Source organism: Rhinolophus sinicus, linkage group LG02 (assembly GCF_036562045.2).
Source record: "Rhinolophus sinicus isolate RSC01 linkage group LG02, ASM3656204v1, whole genome shotgun sequence".
NCBI lineage: Eukaryota > Metazoa > Chordata > Mammalia > Chiroptera > Rhinolophidae > Rhinolophus > Rhinolophus sinicus.
Window position 1 is genome coordinate 1,041,322 of NC_133752.1, and position 17,277 is coordinate 1,058,598.

The window sequence follows — 17,277 nt, forward strand, 5'->3', positions numbered from 1 at the left end:
AGAATAAACAGAGAACGAGGAGCCCATGAGGACAGGTGTGGGAGCTTCTCTGGACAGCAGGATCATTGGCAAACCCTGGGCTCTGATGGGCTACGTCATTGGAGGGAACACAAGAGACAAGTGGCTGAAGCCCTCAATCCTGGGGGAGCATGACCGGAACCAGGAGTGAGCTTCTGCCTCGCACCAGGTGAACTCGGGGTCACACTACAGGGTTCCCCAAGGGCCTTCAGACCACATGGCCCAGAAGCCACAGCCTGGAGGTGGACATATGAGGACAGAGAAGAGACCTCAAGAAGAATGGGACTGACTGCCCTCGTAGAGCTAGTCTCTCTTCAGCTGGGCCATGCCTGGCCCTGGCCAGCTGATGCTCTCAGTGGTCTGGACAGAAAGTGTTTACGTCGCCGAGAGTGAGGGGGCAGATGTTTGCTACCATTGCTTGGCCAGGAAGAGTGGAAAAGGCTGGGGTCCCCTGTTCTTCACCAAGTTTCTCCCAGAAAGGAGAGCTTTTGGAGACCAGGCCTTCCTCTCTGCCTGACTTTTCACCTGGCTGGAAATAAAACCACTGCAATTTCCCTTTTAGGGCTTAAGACCATGTGATAGCTTCATTGAATACATTACACTGAAATAGCCCATCTGTGACTCTATGACATTCCAATCACTGCCCCTCAGCTATGGCTCTCTAATGGAAGATTCCATTGGCTTTCAGAAAGGAACCAGATGGTGACTCGACAGTTCAGGCAGGTCTGGCTGGGTGGGACCTTGAATCTTCTCAACCAAATCCTCTTTCTTATCTAATCTGTTGTTAAGCACAGTTGGTATTTCTGACATTGCAGTTTTCAGTTTTAGAATTTCCATTTGGTCCTTTTCATTTTCTGAGATTTCCTTTTTTTATTCATGATGAGCATATTTTCCTTTACATCCTTGAGCACAGTTAGAATAGTGGCTTTAAAATCCTTGTCTGCTAATTCCAACATCTGAGTCATTTCAGGATCTGTTTCCTTGATTGCCTTTCCTCTTGAGTATGCATCAAGTTATATTGCTTCTTCATATGTTTAGTAATTTTGGATTGGATCCCAGATATTATGAATGATACGCTGCAGACACTCTGGATTCTGTTACGTTTTTCTCAGGCATACTGATTTTTTTTTAAAGGGGGAAGTCAATTTTGCTAAAGTTAAACTTCAAACTTTGTCCCTCTGCACTGGGCAGCAGCTGAAATCTCAGATCAATTCTTTTCGCCTTAGCTGGGCTGTCTGAAGTCTGACCTAGTCATGCACAGTTTGGGGTTGGCCAGAGATCTGGGCAGAGTTCATACTCAGAATTTGGCATTCTTCTTTGGCTCCTTTCTTTCTGATATTTCTCCCTTCACTTCCCAGATTCTCTGGTTGCTCCAAATTCTGTCCTCTGGTTCTTCAAGCTAGTAAGACTGTGGATTTCTATCGGAGTTTTAGCCACCCACAGCACTGACTGAGGCGTGCCTTCAGGTGAAGGCTACAAAATGGGAAATTCTCCCAATTCTCTCCTCTGTACCATTCCTTCTTCCTTCCAAGTGTCCACCTACCTCCAATTTCTGTGAGCCTTGGTCACTTTTCAGTGCTTTCAGTAGTTGTTTATATATTTTTTATAATTTATAGTTGACATCTGTGAGAAGTTGGTCTGATGCCAGCTACTTAGCCATCCCCAGAAGACACACTTCTCCTTCTCAGTATGTATGGCTGACATGTTCACCTGACAGACTCCGGCTTCACACAAGCGGGACAGACAACGGAGACGCACAGCAATCAGCTGTCAGGCGGCCAGTAACAAGGGAACAGCAGAAATGGAGGCTTGGAGTGGGAACCCTGTCACTGTCAAGGCTAAAAGCAGCCAAATTACCCTTTTCACCAACATCACAGCTGATGACTCACTGCTTATTTACAAAGTGGAGCTCTTTTCTGCTCCAGAAAGAAATATAGTGACTACTACAGAAAGTGCCAAACTGACAGAAGTGTAGACTGACTCGAGGGGCCCCAGGAGCAGTGGGGTGCTCACTCTGCCATCCTCACGAAGTTCGTAGGCACTCAGCATGCTCACCCTCTATCCCTCTATCACAGTTGGATCTGAGATGGTGGCCCCACTGCCCCACAACGCTGCCCAGTCTGTTGGGGGTGTGTGTGTGCTGACATAGCACGGAGCTAGAGGACCCAGACGTGGCGGCAGATGCTAAAGATGACGCAGGTGGTGCCAGGAGCTGCTCTAACCTACCTCCATTAACTGAGCCAGTGACCAGGCACAGAGAGGTAGAGGGCCTTGTAGAAGGTCACACAGCTGGGTGGGGACAGAGTCAGGACTCCAGCTAGACTGCCTGGCCAGGGAAGCAGAAGCAACACTCTGTTTGCAGAGACGAATCTAATGGTATGTCAGCCACACATGACTCTGGAACAGGTGGCAAGGCACCCAAATCTAATCAAATTGGCAGAATGCTACCTTTCCCCACAGGCAGAGACTGGGGAAGGTTTGGGAGCGCAGCAGAGAGGAGGCTAGGAAGAGGTGCTGGGCCAAGCTGGTCTGAGGCACAGCAGCCCAGTGTCATCCTGCTGTTACTCACTGAATGCAGTTCTTGAAGCTAACTTCTTAGTCTGTTTCCCAAAACTGTAGGGCTGAAAGTCTACCAGTTCATTAATTTGTTCAGTGAGCATTATCCTGTACCTGTCCTGCTCCAGGCAGGGGCGGAGCCGGCAGAAGCTCCTGCTTCAGGCCAGGGAGAGTAGGTCCTGAGTGGATGAGCAGAGCCAGGCAGCAGCAGGGACAGCGCTGTGTGAGGGCGGGCAGATCTGGAGGGACGTCCAAGGAGGTCTGAAAAGGGGCGCGGGGCAGACACTCTTTAGGGGCCTTTACGATCCTGCCTCCTGGTCTTCATGGCCTCGTGTGACCCCTGCCCTGGAGTGTGGGCAGACCTGCCACCCTCACCAATGGAACTGTGGAACTGCGAAGGTGCCAGAAGCAGGTGACTGCTGACTGCCGTATGTGAGAGTGCAGTACAGCTTGCGGGCATCTCTCCCTCCCTTGCTGGCTTGGAGCCCCCACATTGTAGGCTCTGCCTACACTGGGAGACCCATGTGGCAAGAACTGAGGGCTGCCTCTCTGAGCCGACGACGGCCAGCAAGAAACTGAGGCCTGCTGAGTGCGTCCCCCAGGCCCCAGCCAAGCTGTGCCTGGATTCCTGACCCAAAGAAACTGAGATAACAAATGTGTCACACAGTACTACTGAGAAGGGGACCGTGAGCGAAGATGGACGTCGCAGGGCAGGGTCCCCGGGAGGCCAGCACACGTGCAGCCCGACGGTGGGAGCGGGCCGGCCACTTCGAGGAGGGTTCCAGACCCGTCACCAGCCAGTCGCTTGGGAGCTGGAAGAGGCCACTTGGGAGCACGGGTGGTTCCTATGGGTAATCGACTGCGTTTGCCCAGATAGTCCTGCACCGGAAGCTTCTTCAGTTTTCCTGCCTTTTCTTTGTGACCAAAGGGTCCCCATGGCAGGGAGATGAATTCCCCAGTGTCTCTGCGGAAGCCCTGCTGCTCAAAGCACAACTGATCCAGGGGGACAAAGAGGTCCACTTAAGGAGGGGTTGGCTAGCCACAGCCTCTCCTGACCCTGCCTGTCCTTTGCCCTCTTGAGGGGACATCAGGCCCCACTGGCTCAGCACAACCAAGAGGGAGAAAGGAGTTAGAAAACCCCAGACAGCCATGTCAGAAGGTCAAAGGGAGAGGAGGGAGGGCGAGTAGAAGGGAGCTGAGGCCAGTTCTGCCTTGGGCCCTAGGGCTGGGAAGGAGGGTGGGGGAGGTGAGGAGGGGGAGGGTGGGGAGGAGGCTGTCCTCCCAGGGCACAGCTGTGTGACGAGGGTGGGCCCTGCCACACCCCTCCCAGCTGGGTGACTTGGGTTGACACTCACTTCTGCACCTCTGTTCTCTCACCTGAAAGGTTGGCATGAGCACAGAGTGAGCTAATGGCTGTGAGTGGTCTGACTAGTGTCTGGTGCGTGGCAAATGTCACCCGAGCTTGTGTAAGTGACATACAGGGACTCTCACAATGAGCTGCACGGCCACAGGTGCACACAGGCCATGACCAGGGCTCTGCCTACCTGCTCCGTAGACCACTGAGTACACCACCTTCTTGGTCTGCTCTCTGTCTGTGTGCGTCACGCATTCTGGGGGGATGCCCTTCCTGGGAGGAGAGACAGCCCAATGTCAGGCACACTGGCAGCCTGTCTGTGGAGGAGCTGCGGGAGCCCAGCCACGCAAACCGCCCCACAGCTCTCCCTCCGCAGGGTCTGACCGGTCCAGTGTCAGGCCCTCCATGGGAGGGACACAGTCCTGTCTGCAGCATCTGTCTCGGCAGGTCTCTGCCCCCACCCCCGACAGATGCCGCTGGGGAAGCCGGAGCAGCTGCAAGCCAGCCAGCTTCCAGAGTGACCACAAACCAGAACCAGAAAGTGTGCTCACCAAGGAGTGCCAGCCCAGCTGAGGAACGCCCGCTCCCAGTGCTGGGTGCTGCAGCGGTGGGCTGGGCCCATTCCTGGCAGGACTGAGTGAGCAGCCACTGCCTGGGCTCCCACCGATGGACAGCGGGGGGCGAGGGGTGAGCCCATCAACTCAACATCTGACTGGGAAGAGGAACCTGTCCCAATCTTTGTGGGCTGCTCTGGGCTGGGCCCTTCAGTTGGCAATGCTGCCCGCTGGCCCTGAGCCCAGCCATCAGCCCCAAGTAAAAGCTTCGGGTCTTGGCAGGTCTCTTCTCAGCATGCGAGCGGCCCTGGCGTGCACGTGGCTTTCCAAACTCCTCAGTCTCCACGGGCCTTGGAATGCCCTCATTTCTCAAAGGACCTCTCCCTGGCCTCTTCTCCCAAGCTTTCAGGGCTCTATCATCTGCCTCCCCGACTGTAAATGGCTGCAGGCTGGTCGCCTCACAGTGTTTCCCAGTAGCGCCTGTGGCTCTCCTGCCCCGAGTCAGTTAGATGGAAGTGCCTGTCAGTCCTGAAGGCCCCCAGCCATCTTTGCGGATAAGCTGGCTCACTCCACTCCCTCTGGAACCAGGGCCCCGGGCCCCGCATGGCTGCTGAGTCCCAGGAGGCAGGGCAAGTGAGAACACCGTAAGCTCTCCTGCTGTTTCAGGTTGTCCTGTCCCTGATGCAGCATGTGCTTGGCTGCTGGCATCACTGTTTTCCAGCGTTCAGGCAACGTTGACTCAAAGAGTTTTTGCTTGATTCTTTGATGTTCCTGTCGGGGGACAGACCCTCAGGGCTGCCTATTTCACCATTTTCACAGACCCCTTAATTCATTAATTTTTGTTACCTGATTTCTTAGTACCAAAGCATTTCTTTCTTTTTTGGTCCTTTTCCTGTTGTGATAAGCTGTTTTGCCCACTTCTTTATCTCACCCTTAAACTTGGTATTGTTAACAACTGTATTTAGATAAGAAACCAAAAGCCAAAAGCACCCAACTCAGAACAAATATGCATCAACTCCCCTGACACCAGCCAGTCCAGCTCCCCATCCAGTTCCCTCTGTTTTGGAAGTCCCGCAGGTGCTCCCAACCTGCTCAGGAAAGACACTGCTGACAGCAGACGATGCCTTGGCTCAGACAGATGGGTCTGAGGACAGACAACTGCAGGGAGGGCAGGAGGGAGCATTCTGGGGCAGGGTGCCTCTCAACCAAACTGCACAGGAGACCGTCCCTCAGTGTGTGGAGGGAGCTGGGAAGTTGTCTGAGGAAGCAGCAGGGAACTCTCCCAAGACCTGCTTCTTCCTCAAGAGCCACAGACGAGACCCAACAACATACTCAGCAAACAGGTATCGTGGACATGAACCAAACACCATGCTCGGTACCAGAGAAAGTGCCTTCTTCCGAGCACATATGGCATATTCGCAATAACCCACCACACCTCAGGGCATGCAGAAGACATTAAAAAGCTGCACAAAACAGAAATATTAAAACAACACTGCGCACAGTGCAAGAAAACTAGACATTAAAAACAGAACCAGCCCTTCGCCCTAGAGATAAAACAAAAACCACTTTCATCGAGACAACTTTTGGGTGAAGAGAAATACCAACAGAAACTGCATAATTTCTAATGAAAACACTGCATGTCGGAACCAATGGATCCTCCTTAAAGCAGTGAGGAAATGTCATAGCCCTGAGCGCCTATATGCATAAAACTGAAAGAATAAAAGCAGATGAGTTTAGTTAGGACAATAACACAGCAAATCAAAAGAGTGCACAGGGAGATAATAAAGCGGGAAGAAAGACAGGCACAGAAATGAAGGCGCTAGAGAGCCGCTGAACAGCAACCAGACTAATACATAAAAACCCTGGTGCTTTAAAAAATAAAACAGACAACCCATGAGCTGATTTAATCAACAGGGAGCCAGCACAGAGATAAAATATGCATTAGAAACAAGGGAACATAACTACAGAGATGTAAGAAGTTTAAAAAAAATCCTAAGACATCATTTTGCACAACTCTACACAAGTAAATTTGAAAACCTAGATGAAATGGACAATTTCTTAAGAAAACACAGTATAAAAATTGATCCCAGTAGACATGAAAGTTAAACAAACCAATATCCATAGAAGAAATACAGAAAATTATTGAGGAACTACCCACATAAAAAAGCAGGCCCAGATTGTATCAGACGGGAATTCTATCAAACCTGTAGAGACCAGAGAGTCTGCATGCTGTATAAATGGATTCAGAATGTAGAAAATGAAGAAAACCTTCCAAATTTATTTTATTAAGCAAGTATAACTGTTATACCGAAACATGATGACTGTAATAAAGGGAAATTACAGACTTATATCTCCTATGAATATTGATTGATATGATAATACTACGTAGGATACTGGCAAACAGAGTCCAACACAACACTGAGAAAAAAGTGCCCCATGGTCAAGCAGAGTTTATACCAGGAAAGCAAGGTTGGTTCAATGTTAGGAAATCTATTGATATAATTCACCTCATTAATAGGACTGAGGAGAAAAGTACATGATTATTTACATAGTTGTTGAAAAAAAACCTCTGCCAGAATTCAACACCTACTGCTAATAAAAACTCTTGAGAACATAGGAATAGCTGGATACTTGCTTAAAATGATAAAACAATACACCTCAACCCTAAAGCTAGTATCTCACTAACAGGTAACACCAGAGGTATTGTCACTCAGGTCAGATACAAGGCAAGGTATCTAACAGGTAATACCAGAGGTATTCTCACTAACAGGTAATACCAGAGGTATTGTCACTCAGGTCAGATACAAGGCAAGGATGCCCACACTGTCACTGCTATTTTGCACTGTCCTGTGTTCTGGAAGTGTCAGCCCAATACTTAGGGGCATCATAATTGGAAAATTAAAAACTACAACACCAAAAAAACCCGTCTCTAACTGCAGATTTCCATTCTTGGAAATCCCTAGAGAATCAGTGATGAAATAATTCAGCAAGGTAACAGGAAATAAAATTAACATAAGTCAATAGCTTTCATATAAACAAATAATAAGTGTGAAGATATAATGGAAGAGAAAACCTGATTTACAATATTAACAAAAAAGATGAAATACTTAGGAAGAAATGTGTAAAACCTATATGAAGAAATCTTTAACATCTCCTGAAAGACACAAAGGTAGACTTGATTAAATGGAAAGGCATCCCTTATTCTTGATTGAAATGTCTCAACATCATCAAGATATCAGCTCTCCCTGTGTTAATTTGTGAAGTTAAACTTTTTTTTTCTGAACCAATGAAAATTATAAAGAGAAATCAGGCCATGAAAAACCCCATAGTTGGGACTGGCCCGGTGGCTCAGGTGGTTGGAGCGCCGTTCTCCTAACACCGAAGGCCACCGGTTCGGTTCCCACATGGACCAGTGAGCTGAGCCCTCTACAGCTAAGACTGTGAACAATGGCTCTCCCTGGAGCTGCGCTGCCCTGAGCAATCAGAGGTTGGTGTGAGCTGCTGTGAGCTGCTGTGAGCTGCTGTGAGCTGCTGTGAGCTGCTGTGAGCTGCGTAAGTGGCTGGCAGCCGCGAGTGGCTGGCAGCCGTGAGTGGCCGGCAGCCGGTGACCGACTGCCTCAGCCAGGCGGACAGCAAGGCTCATAATACCAGCAAGGGCCAGGCAATGAGATAAAAAATAAAAGGACTGCATTTACAAGAGTGATAAAAAAACCCCAAATACCTGACAAGTTTAAGAAGACATGTGCCATAGTTTTATGAAGGAAGGGACCTTAAGGGAAGGACAGAACACACGCCCTGTTCTGGGTAGGAGAATGCAACACTGAAAAGATGTTATCAGATATCAGTGGGATGTGGGCTGAAATCTTTATAAAGTGACTCTAAAGTCCATCTGAATGAGAACAGTCATGATGATGTTAGAAAGGGTGAACAATGAGGGAGTAATGACCAGATCAGACAGGGTTTTGATATAAAAACAGAAGTCAGCAGAAGAACACACAAAGCCAAAAACAGGCCAGAGACTATACAAATACGTGGTCTATGATTTGGCATTTCAAATCTATATTGGGTTGCAATTCATTAATTATTTGGAAAGTTATAAAGTTAAATACCTGTTTCACTTCATACACATAATTAAATTAGAGACAAATTAATTTAAAAAAACACGAAAGGATGAGGCTAAAACACTGCAAAGAGAACGGGAAGCCCAGAAGCAGACCTGTGGCTCATGGGCCTCGGTGCATGAAGGGGGATGGTGGGCCCCGTGGAGACGTTCCCACGCAGCACACTGGGACAACTGGCCTGCCATGTGGAAAACATCAAATTAGATCTTTGCTTTCCTGTATCACAAAATCAGAGTCCAGATGGATTAAAAGCCTACACATAAAAAAAAAAAAAAGGCAGATCTTAAATAAAGGTAAGGAAAACAAAGGAGAATGTAAGCTTCTGCAAATAGGAGAGTATTGATAAAAAGACACAAATAATACAAACCGTAATAAGAAATGAATGATAAAGTAGTCTACACCATAACTGGGAGAAATAGAGTAATATCCAGAATATGAAAAGGACTTCTACAGGTCATTAAGAAAAAAACCAATTTAACAGAAAACTGGGCAGAGGATATAAACAGAAAATCTTTAGTAGAAATCAGAATGGCTGATGAGCAGAACATCTTCGTCCTGTAAAATGCCAATAAAGAGCACAAGACATCACTTTTGACGGAGGAGACTGGCTGGGATTGAGAAACGAGAGGACACAGATTCTGGCACTTGAGTGGGGCAGTCGCCTGAGCGAGTGGGGATTCTGAAAAACTGACTAAAGGGGAGAGTGCACGCTAACCCGTCCTCCAGCTCCTGGAAGCAGAGACACTGGTCTCGGGCCAAAGCTGCACTGCCCAGGGATGTCAGGCTGGCCTGAGAGCCAGGCATGAGGGTGGCCTAGCCCTTGGACAGCTCCTCCCATGGCACTTTCCACTGAACAGGCCCATGGGGCAGGTGGAGAACAGCTTGACTTCAGAGAAAATGAGCCACAGAGAAGCACAGGAAGGGCCCCAAGGCCAGGGCTGTCCATTCCGGGTCCCGCTCAAGCTCAGACTTACAGCATGTTTCCAAGGGCCACTGACCCTGCAGGCAAACAGTCTTGATTTCCTAGTGTCCCCGGACAGCGCGTGACACAGGCACTCATTTAAAACGCCATGTCTACCATTCAGGTGTGTATTCCCCTTAGTTGAGATTTTTTGGGGTAAAATATACATAAAATTTATCCTTTTAATTATGCTCACGTGTACAAGTCAGCAGCATAAGTACATTCACGATGGTGTGTGGCCATCACACTGCCGTGTTTCCCTGAAAATGAGACCTAGCTCGACCATCAGCTCTAATGCGCTTTTTGGAGCAAAAATTAATATAAGACCCGGTCCAGCTAGATCTTGTTTCGGGGAAACATGGTATTTACTCCAGGACTTTTTCATCATCCCAAACTGAATTGCTGTACTTATATTTCCATTCATTTTTAACTATAATTTAAAAAATTGTTAGGGAGAGTGACTGATTACTTTCACATTTTTCTACTATTGAGATATTATTCCTATGTATACCAGTCCCCCTTTTAAGGTGTACCATTTTAGTGGTTTTTCAGTACATTCACACACGCTGTCACCATCACTACCTAATTCTAGGACACTTACAGTCACTCTCCACCTCCTCACCCGAGCCCTGGCTGCCACTCATCCGTTTCTGTCTCCACGTATTTGCCTATTCTGGACATCTCGTACAATGGAACCACAAATTGTGTGGCCTCTCTCTCAGAGCACCGTGTTTTCATAGTCCATCTCCGTAGTAACATGAATGTTACTCCCTGCTTGCTACGGCTGAGTGATATCCCACGACACGGATGGGCCACGCTCTGTTTACATGCTCTTTTGATGGACATGTGGGTTGTTCCCACCTTTGGGCTGCTGTGAACGTTTGTGCGTAGGTTTCTGTGTAGACAGATGTGCTCAGTTCTCCTGGGTAGATACCTCACCTGGGAGTGAAGCTGCCGGGTCACATGGGAACTCTGCGTTTAACTTTCTGAGACCCGCCAGACTATTTCCACAGCAGCTGCAGAATCTGACCCACCAGCAACGTCAGAGACCGATTGCTTTCATCTCATAGGAAAGCAGAAGTCAAGATCAGTCCTTGAGCTCTTTACTCAAATTTCCCCCAGGAAACACCCCCCCCCCCCAGCCCTTCATGAATAATTAACACTCACTGGAGGGAGATCTGATTGAGAAACACTGCCCATGCTGCCCCGGGACGCATGCTGCCCCGCAGACCACATGAGCCATGACAGTTGCATCTGTGGCCTTGGCAGGAAGTGGACCAGATGGTAGATTGTGGCCTCGAGTCATGGGTCAGGGCTGTCCACGCCTCAGCTTCTGGGCTCCGACTCTGAGTTCCAGCCAGAGGTCGGCATCACTACCCAGCGGTCGCCTCCCCCATGATACCTGCACCCCCTTCACGTGCTCACCCCCAGGAGGTGAGTATCACTCTGGGGCAATACTGAGTCTGGTTCCCTTCAGAAATGTGCACAAGCAGGGCACACACACAGTTCCATCCTACCCCAGGGCAATGACGTTTACAGTTACCATTCAGTGAGCCCCTACCAAGTCCCCCATACCTGCCTTCTAAACCCACCCTGCAAACTGAGCGGTTTGGCGTTTCCTTGTGGATGTGCGGAGACAGCCCCTTCCACACGGCCCACACGGGACTCTGCTCCTGCCTCGCAAGGGCCCCCCACCACCTCAGTCAAAGCGAGTCGCCCACCCTGCTGCTCTTCCTGACACGCGTCCCTCCCCTCACCCCCACATCCCAAATGGTGTCAGTCATCGAGGACTGGTTCTGCCACCTCCACAAGCTATCCCTGGAACGAGCCTGTCACCCCTCACTCCGGCGACACAATGACCCCTCTGCCTTCCTTGCCGTCCAGCCCATTCTCTGCTCAGCAGTGGATGGGCTTCTCCATAAAGAGGTAGATTGGTCACACAGCGCTACCTCTGCTCTCTCCTGAGACGCCACCAAAATAAAGCAAAGAAATTAAAAGGTGCAAATCTCCCAGAAGGAAGAGGACAGGAGAGGGGCTATCCACCTGCAGGCAAGAGATTGCAGCACATTCAGGAAAGACAGGGATAGGCTTGATGGGGGGTGGATACACTGCACCTGAGAGTATGCAGGGGTGACAGCAGCGGCCGTGTCAGGTACAGTGCACGGCAGGAGAGCGAAGTGGGCCTGAAAGCGGGACAGGCGTGCACTCAACGCACACGCATGTACAGAATGGCCAAGCAGCCTCTCGGACCCGCACCCTCACCCACGCCAAACAGTCAGCCTGAGCCCAGCCAGGTGTCTGCTCTCCCACAGACGACGACGATGATCCATAAAATGAAGAGGCTTCTCTGCAGAAATCGATCACCCTAGAAAAGTGGCCTGTATATTTGGGTGCTTAGGGGTCTCCAGGGTACTGGGCTCAAGAGCCGGCCATTCTGCAGACAGTGCCCCACTGGCTGACAATCTGCTCGCTGAACTCAGAGCTCTGGGCAAGCATTCTGGCTTCCCTCTGGACGGTGAGTGGAGACTGCCCTGCAGCTGGCCCCGACACGCTCCGAAGGCCCCTCCAACTGCTGAGTCTGTAGCCCCACTCCCAGTCCTTGCTCACTCCGATGTCCCTGAAGAAGAAAACCCGTGAGGTGGTGTCACTCTTACTGCTAAACTCCTCCTTGGCTCTTCTTCATTTCTCTATGGGTCTGCTTTCGCTTATGATGCTGAGATGCCAGAGTCTGGCCTTCACAGTTAACAACCAAAACCAGGAGCCTAAGGAAGCAGAGAAGGCCACACACAATCCCTGTGCCCTGCAGGTACAGGGAGAACCGTCCTTCACAGACCCAAGCGGAAAAGACGCTGACTGGGCAATTTCCCATGCAGACCCTCCCAGGTGTCCTGTGAAACACGGAACTGGCATGCATCCCTGACCTGCCTGCTGCGAGCTCCCTCCTCTCTCATTCCTCCCGGAAGTCCTGTGAGACCCCCACTCTTCAGCTGGTTGCTGTGTCCTGTGCAAATCATCTCAAAGGCCCCGTAACGGTGATGGTCTTCCTTGATAAATTCTTGCCCTGGGGTAATGCCGAAGTGAGCTAGCCCGCATTCCTGATCCACACAGTAGGACGAGACCTGCCGGCTCAGTCAGAACGGCTGCGCTGCAGACACCATCTTCCAGGGCTGGCAGCCAGGCTGTCTGGTGAGTCCTGGGCAGATGACTGGTGAGCCTGCTGGTCACTGCAGTCAGGCACTGCGTCCTTTCATCACACACGAATTCACACGCACTGGGTCTGCCTGGGGAATTCGCACTCTCTGCTGGTCAACTCCATTTTACATCCACGCCACGCGTTTCAGTAACTGCCTTCATAATACACTTTAGTGTCTGGTAGGACTTGGTCTTTCCTATTCCTCCTCCATAATATTGTTTTTTCATGGTTATTGTGGATTATTTTGCATCAAAAACTGCAGGTTAGTTTGCTTACTTACTGAAAAAAGTCTTGATTTTGGGGGCATTACTCATCAGGATATTCTCTATATTAACGGAAGGAGACATAACATCTCGATAAAATTTGTGACTTTCTGTCTTCTCCGTGTTTCTCTAGGTTTTCTTCATCTACTTCTTGCATGATTTTTATTAAGTGTGTCACAGCTACTGTACTTTTTAAAAAAAAAAACTTTTATTCACTTTAAGTGTGTTTTTCGAGGACCCATCAGCTCCATGTCGAGTAGTTGTTTCAATCCAGTTGTGGAGGGCGCAGCTCACAGTGGTTCATGTGGGGATTGAACTAGCAACCTTGTTGTTAAGAGCACGGGCTCTAACCAACTGAGCTAACCGGCTGCCCTGCTATTGTACCTTTTTGTTGCACCTTTTCCTCCATTCCACTTGCTGACTGGCTGTTGCGTATATTGAGGCAGGCAATCGCACATCTTCCTGAGATGACCCTCTTGCTTCTTCCATCCAGCTGTGATGCCCCTCTCTTTATTACATCCACCAGAGCCACTGTAAGTGGCAGCATGACAGCAGTGGCTTATCTGCTCCTGAATCTCACTGGGTGCTTTGGCGTTCATGCCCGAGCTTGCCATGGTTTGCTGGCTTGTGGGTGAAGCCCTGGAGGGGTCACAAGATTGACTACATCTTAGTGCCATAAGGAGAGCCAGTAGAGGGTGGCTGTGAAGGGGGAGTCTGCAGTGGGGCAGGAAGTTACGACATCAGGAAGGGTAGGAGGTCACAGGAAAGAGGCCAGAGGTAAGAGGGACCACAGGCCTGGCTGGAATTGGGGTTTGGGAGGGAGGACGGCTCAGCAGGGACTGGGTCCTGGTGCTCAGCTCCCTCCAGAACTGCCCAGTTGGAACAGTCCTGGGGCAGCTGGGGAACCTGCCGCTGAGAACCGGAGCTGCTGGGCTGGAGCTCAGCACCAGAGAGCTGCAGGCACGGGATAAGCACTTGCCACACGCCTGCTCGCTCTTACCTCCAGGCCCTGCGATGCTCTCACCTGACGGAGGGCCTCGCTCCGCCTTTGCTCCTTTGGCTTCAGAAGCCACCCTTCCTTCCCGTGCTGTATTTCTCGCCTCTCCTCAGAGAGCTCCGTCCAACCTCTCCGAGGAGGTCTTCCCGACTCCAGGCTGGGCCAGAGCACTGTCCCGCACCCTCTCTGACCCTGTGTTTCTCCTTTATGACCTTTCAAACCTGCAATGAAATGTTACGCTGCGTTGCATTATGCCACCGCCCCCGAGTGTAGGCGACCTGTTCTCTCACGGCTGTATCAACACATGATTGGTGCTCAGTTTGGTTGAGTGGACGAATGGATGGTCACCTTGGGGACTAGGTGCCCTTATTCCCATTTTATAAACAAAACAACCTGAGTTCATGCTAGCAGCTAATGGCGCAATTGGACGTGGAGCCCAGCTAGAACCAGGGGAGGGAGGAGGGCGTTCTGGGAGCCGGTGAGTGATGGAAAGAGGGCACGGGACACAGCTTTGGGAATCCATCAGCGGGAGGCAGTGGCAAAGGATCTTCCCATTCCAGTGGGTGCAGTGGCTTGACTGGCTGGAGAGCTCAGGAGGACCGAGCCTGCTTAGCTCCAGCTCAGGTACATTCTGGTCTGTCCTCCCACATGACGAGCACTGGCCTTGCCATGTGGGGCTGGTCCCACTTAGGGGCAGGTGGGAGCAGTCCATCTGACCACAGCATACGCCATGCTTTCCAACTGGGCTTCGTGAGAATAAAGCTGCTGGTGTTTGGAATCCACTCGCCTGCACTGCCGTGCTTCTCAGGGGGTTCCGGCGTGGTGTTCCCCTCTTCCCCATCCTGAATCCCTGTGTTGCTGTGTCCTGAGGGACTGGGCTCCACAGACAGCTCTGGTGTCAGCGGCTTCACTTGGGTTATGCCAACAGGGGCACCAGTAGGTCTTGGAGGGTGGGAGGAAGGAGGGGCGGGGTTCCTCGCAGACTCCAGTGCCAGCTCCCACGGCCCTTCCCGGCGCCCCCATGCTGCAGGACCGCGTTCTTCCAAACGCTGCCACTAGCGCTGGTGTCACCCTCCGCTGGTCCTCGCTCTGCCCCATCTCTGCAAAGGGCCTGCTTTAATGGTGATAGATCCCTGGAGATTCTATCACCATTCCAAACACAGGGGACTGAGAAAGAGGTGTGGGGCATTGACTCCCTAAAACCCCAAGGGTTAGGAGCCACGGCTCTAGGATCAAACTGTGTGAAATGGTCCCAGTGCTGACATGGTGAGTGTGTGACCATGGGCAGATTCCTTAAACAGCTGCAGCCTGAGCTTGTTTCCTGTAAGTCTTGTCGCCTGCACACAAGGGCAACCCGAAGCCGGTCTGCGCATTCTGCTGGCCTGGTCTGCCCAAAGCCTCAGCTCACTGGGATGTTATTGGCCTCACGAGTTATCACAGGTGACAATTCTACCAAATGTCACCCTCCAGCCTCCAACAGACATCTCCTCACTGCCTGCCACCTAGTCCTGAAGCCAGTGCCACCTGTGATAGTAGCCTTACTTCTGGTACAAAGCCCTGTAGATACAGTGACAGGCCAGGCTGTGCTGTCATAATAAATCACTCCAGGGTCTCACTGTCCACAGTGACAACTGTCTATTTCTCATGGGCCTATGCTGCCATCACGGGCTGGCCCACCACTTGTAATGCAGGATGACAGAGTGGCCTCTGTCCATTGTGCCAGCTACAGTAATAAAAAGAGATCAAGACAAATCATGTGCAGTTTCTTAAAGCCTCAGCTTAGGAATGACACATGTCATTTTTGCTTACGTTTTATTAGCCAGAGCAAGTCACATGCCCAAGCCTGACACCTACTGGGTGGGGAAGCACCATCTTCCCCGAGACAGGGCGGCCCGGCCCACAGTACTATCCACCACAGTTGCCTTAGAAAGAATATCTCAGAAAAGCACCCCAAAAGGTCTTAAGCAGAAGAAAAACAAACACGTTCCGCAGCGGGAAATACTTTTTCAGGTTTCGGTCTGAAAATATTGAGTTGAATGCACAGCTGGTAAGGACTGGCTTTCATCTGCATTTTGTAAAACTTCTAGGGAACCCCGTAATCAGGCAACTATGTAATGATCGTTGTGAAGAAAGAAGCCCTGGGGCCATGTGGGACCCTGCAGTGTAGGACGGAGTGGCCGAGTCCAGTGCATTTGAAAATGCAAACGCTGGTCCCAGCTCTGCCTTGATGACTCCCAGATCCCTGGGTCTCAGGCTTTCATGGGTCAAATCATAGTTTTACAGGTGATTCCTAAGACTTATTCCAAGTCTCCATTTGTATATGTGGTCTAACAATTAAGTTCGCGAACTTGCCACCATGCACTTACATAGGCAGCACTGTACAAACAGCTCAGTCAGGTGTCACAACCTTGGCATATCAGTGTCTCACAGCTGTGCTCGTGTCGATGTGTGGTGGTGTCTTGCTGAGTGGAGTTCATTATTGTTGTTGTGTGTGTTTGTGTGACATCGTGAGAATGTCTGAGCTTGAATTAGAGCAACGAACAAACATTAAATTTTTTGTTAAACTTGGCAAGAGTGGAAGTGAAATCAGGGACACGTAGTCCAAATTTATGGGGATAATGCCATGGCGAAAATGACAATGTACAAATGGATTAAACATTTTTCTGAGGGGAGAGAACGCGCCACTGCTGAAGAGAGGTCAGTAACGATCAGAACTGACGAAAACATTGCAAAAAGTCGTCCAATTGTGGGTCAAAATTGTTGGCTGACTGTGAAAAGCATGGCAGATCAAGTAAATATCAATAGAGAAACAGTTAGGAAAATCTTAATGAGAAACCTTGGCGTGAGAAAGGTGCGTACAAAAATGGTCCCGAAGGAGCTCACCGATGAACAAAAGCAAAGGAGAGTCGAAGTTTGCCAAGACCGTTTGGAGAGGCAAGACGATGTTTTGGGCCGTGTTATATCACTGGTGACGAAACATGGGTGTACCAACATGACCCTGAAACAAAGCATCGAAGTGCACAATGGAAGTCAGCCAATTCTCCATGACCAAAAAATTCCATCTGTCCAAATCAAGAGTCAAAATGATGTTGCTAACTTTTCTTCATATCAAAGGAATTATTCATTATGAATTAGTACCAACTGGACAAACAGTTAACCAAGTTTACTATTTGGAAAGTGCTGAAAAGGCTGCATGAAAAAGTTAGATGAAAATGACTTGGACTTTTCACCAACAATTCATGCCTCTTGCATCACGACAA

At 50.0% G+C, this 17,277-nt stretch overlaps 1 protein-coding gene across 1 annotated transcript in view; it reads right to left on the reverse strand.

Moving 5' to 3' along the window:
• The window catches only part of HAUS3 (HAUS augmin like complex subunit 3), a 141,624-nt gene that overhangs the window by 19,960 nt on the left and 104,387 nt on the right, over positions 1-17,277 (reverse strand). The window contains exons 20-21 of the mRNA XM_074320283.1: positions 4,119-4,201; positions 2,689-2,835 (exon numbers count right to left, since the gene is read on the reverse strand). Coding sequence (XP_074176384.1) covers positions 2,689-2,835; positions 4,119-4,201 — 230 coding nt within the window. The remainder of the gene's footprint in view (positions 1-2,688; positions 2,836-4,118; positions 4,202-17,277) is intronic.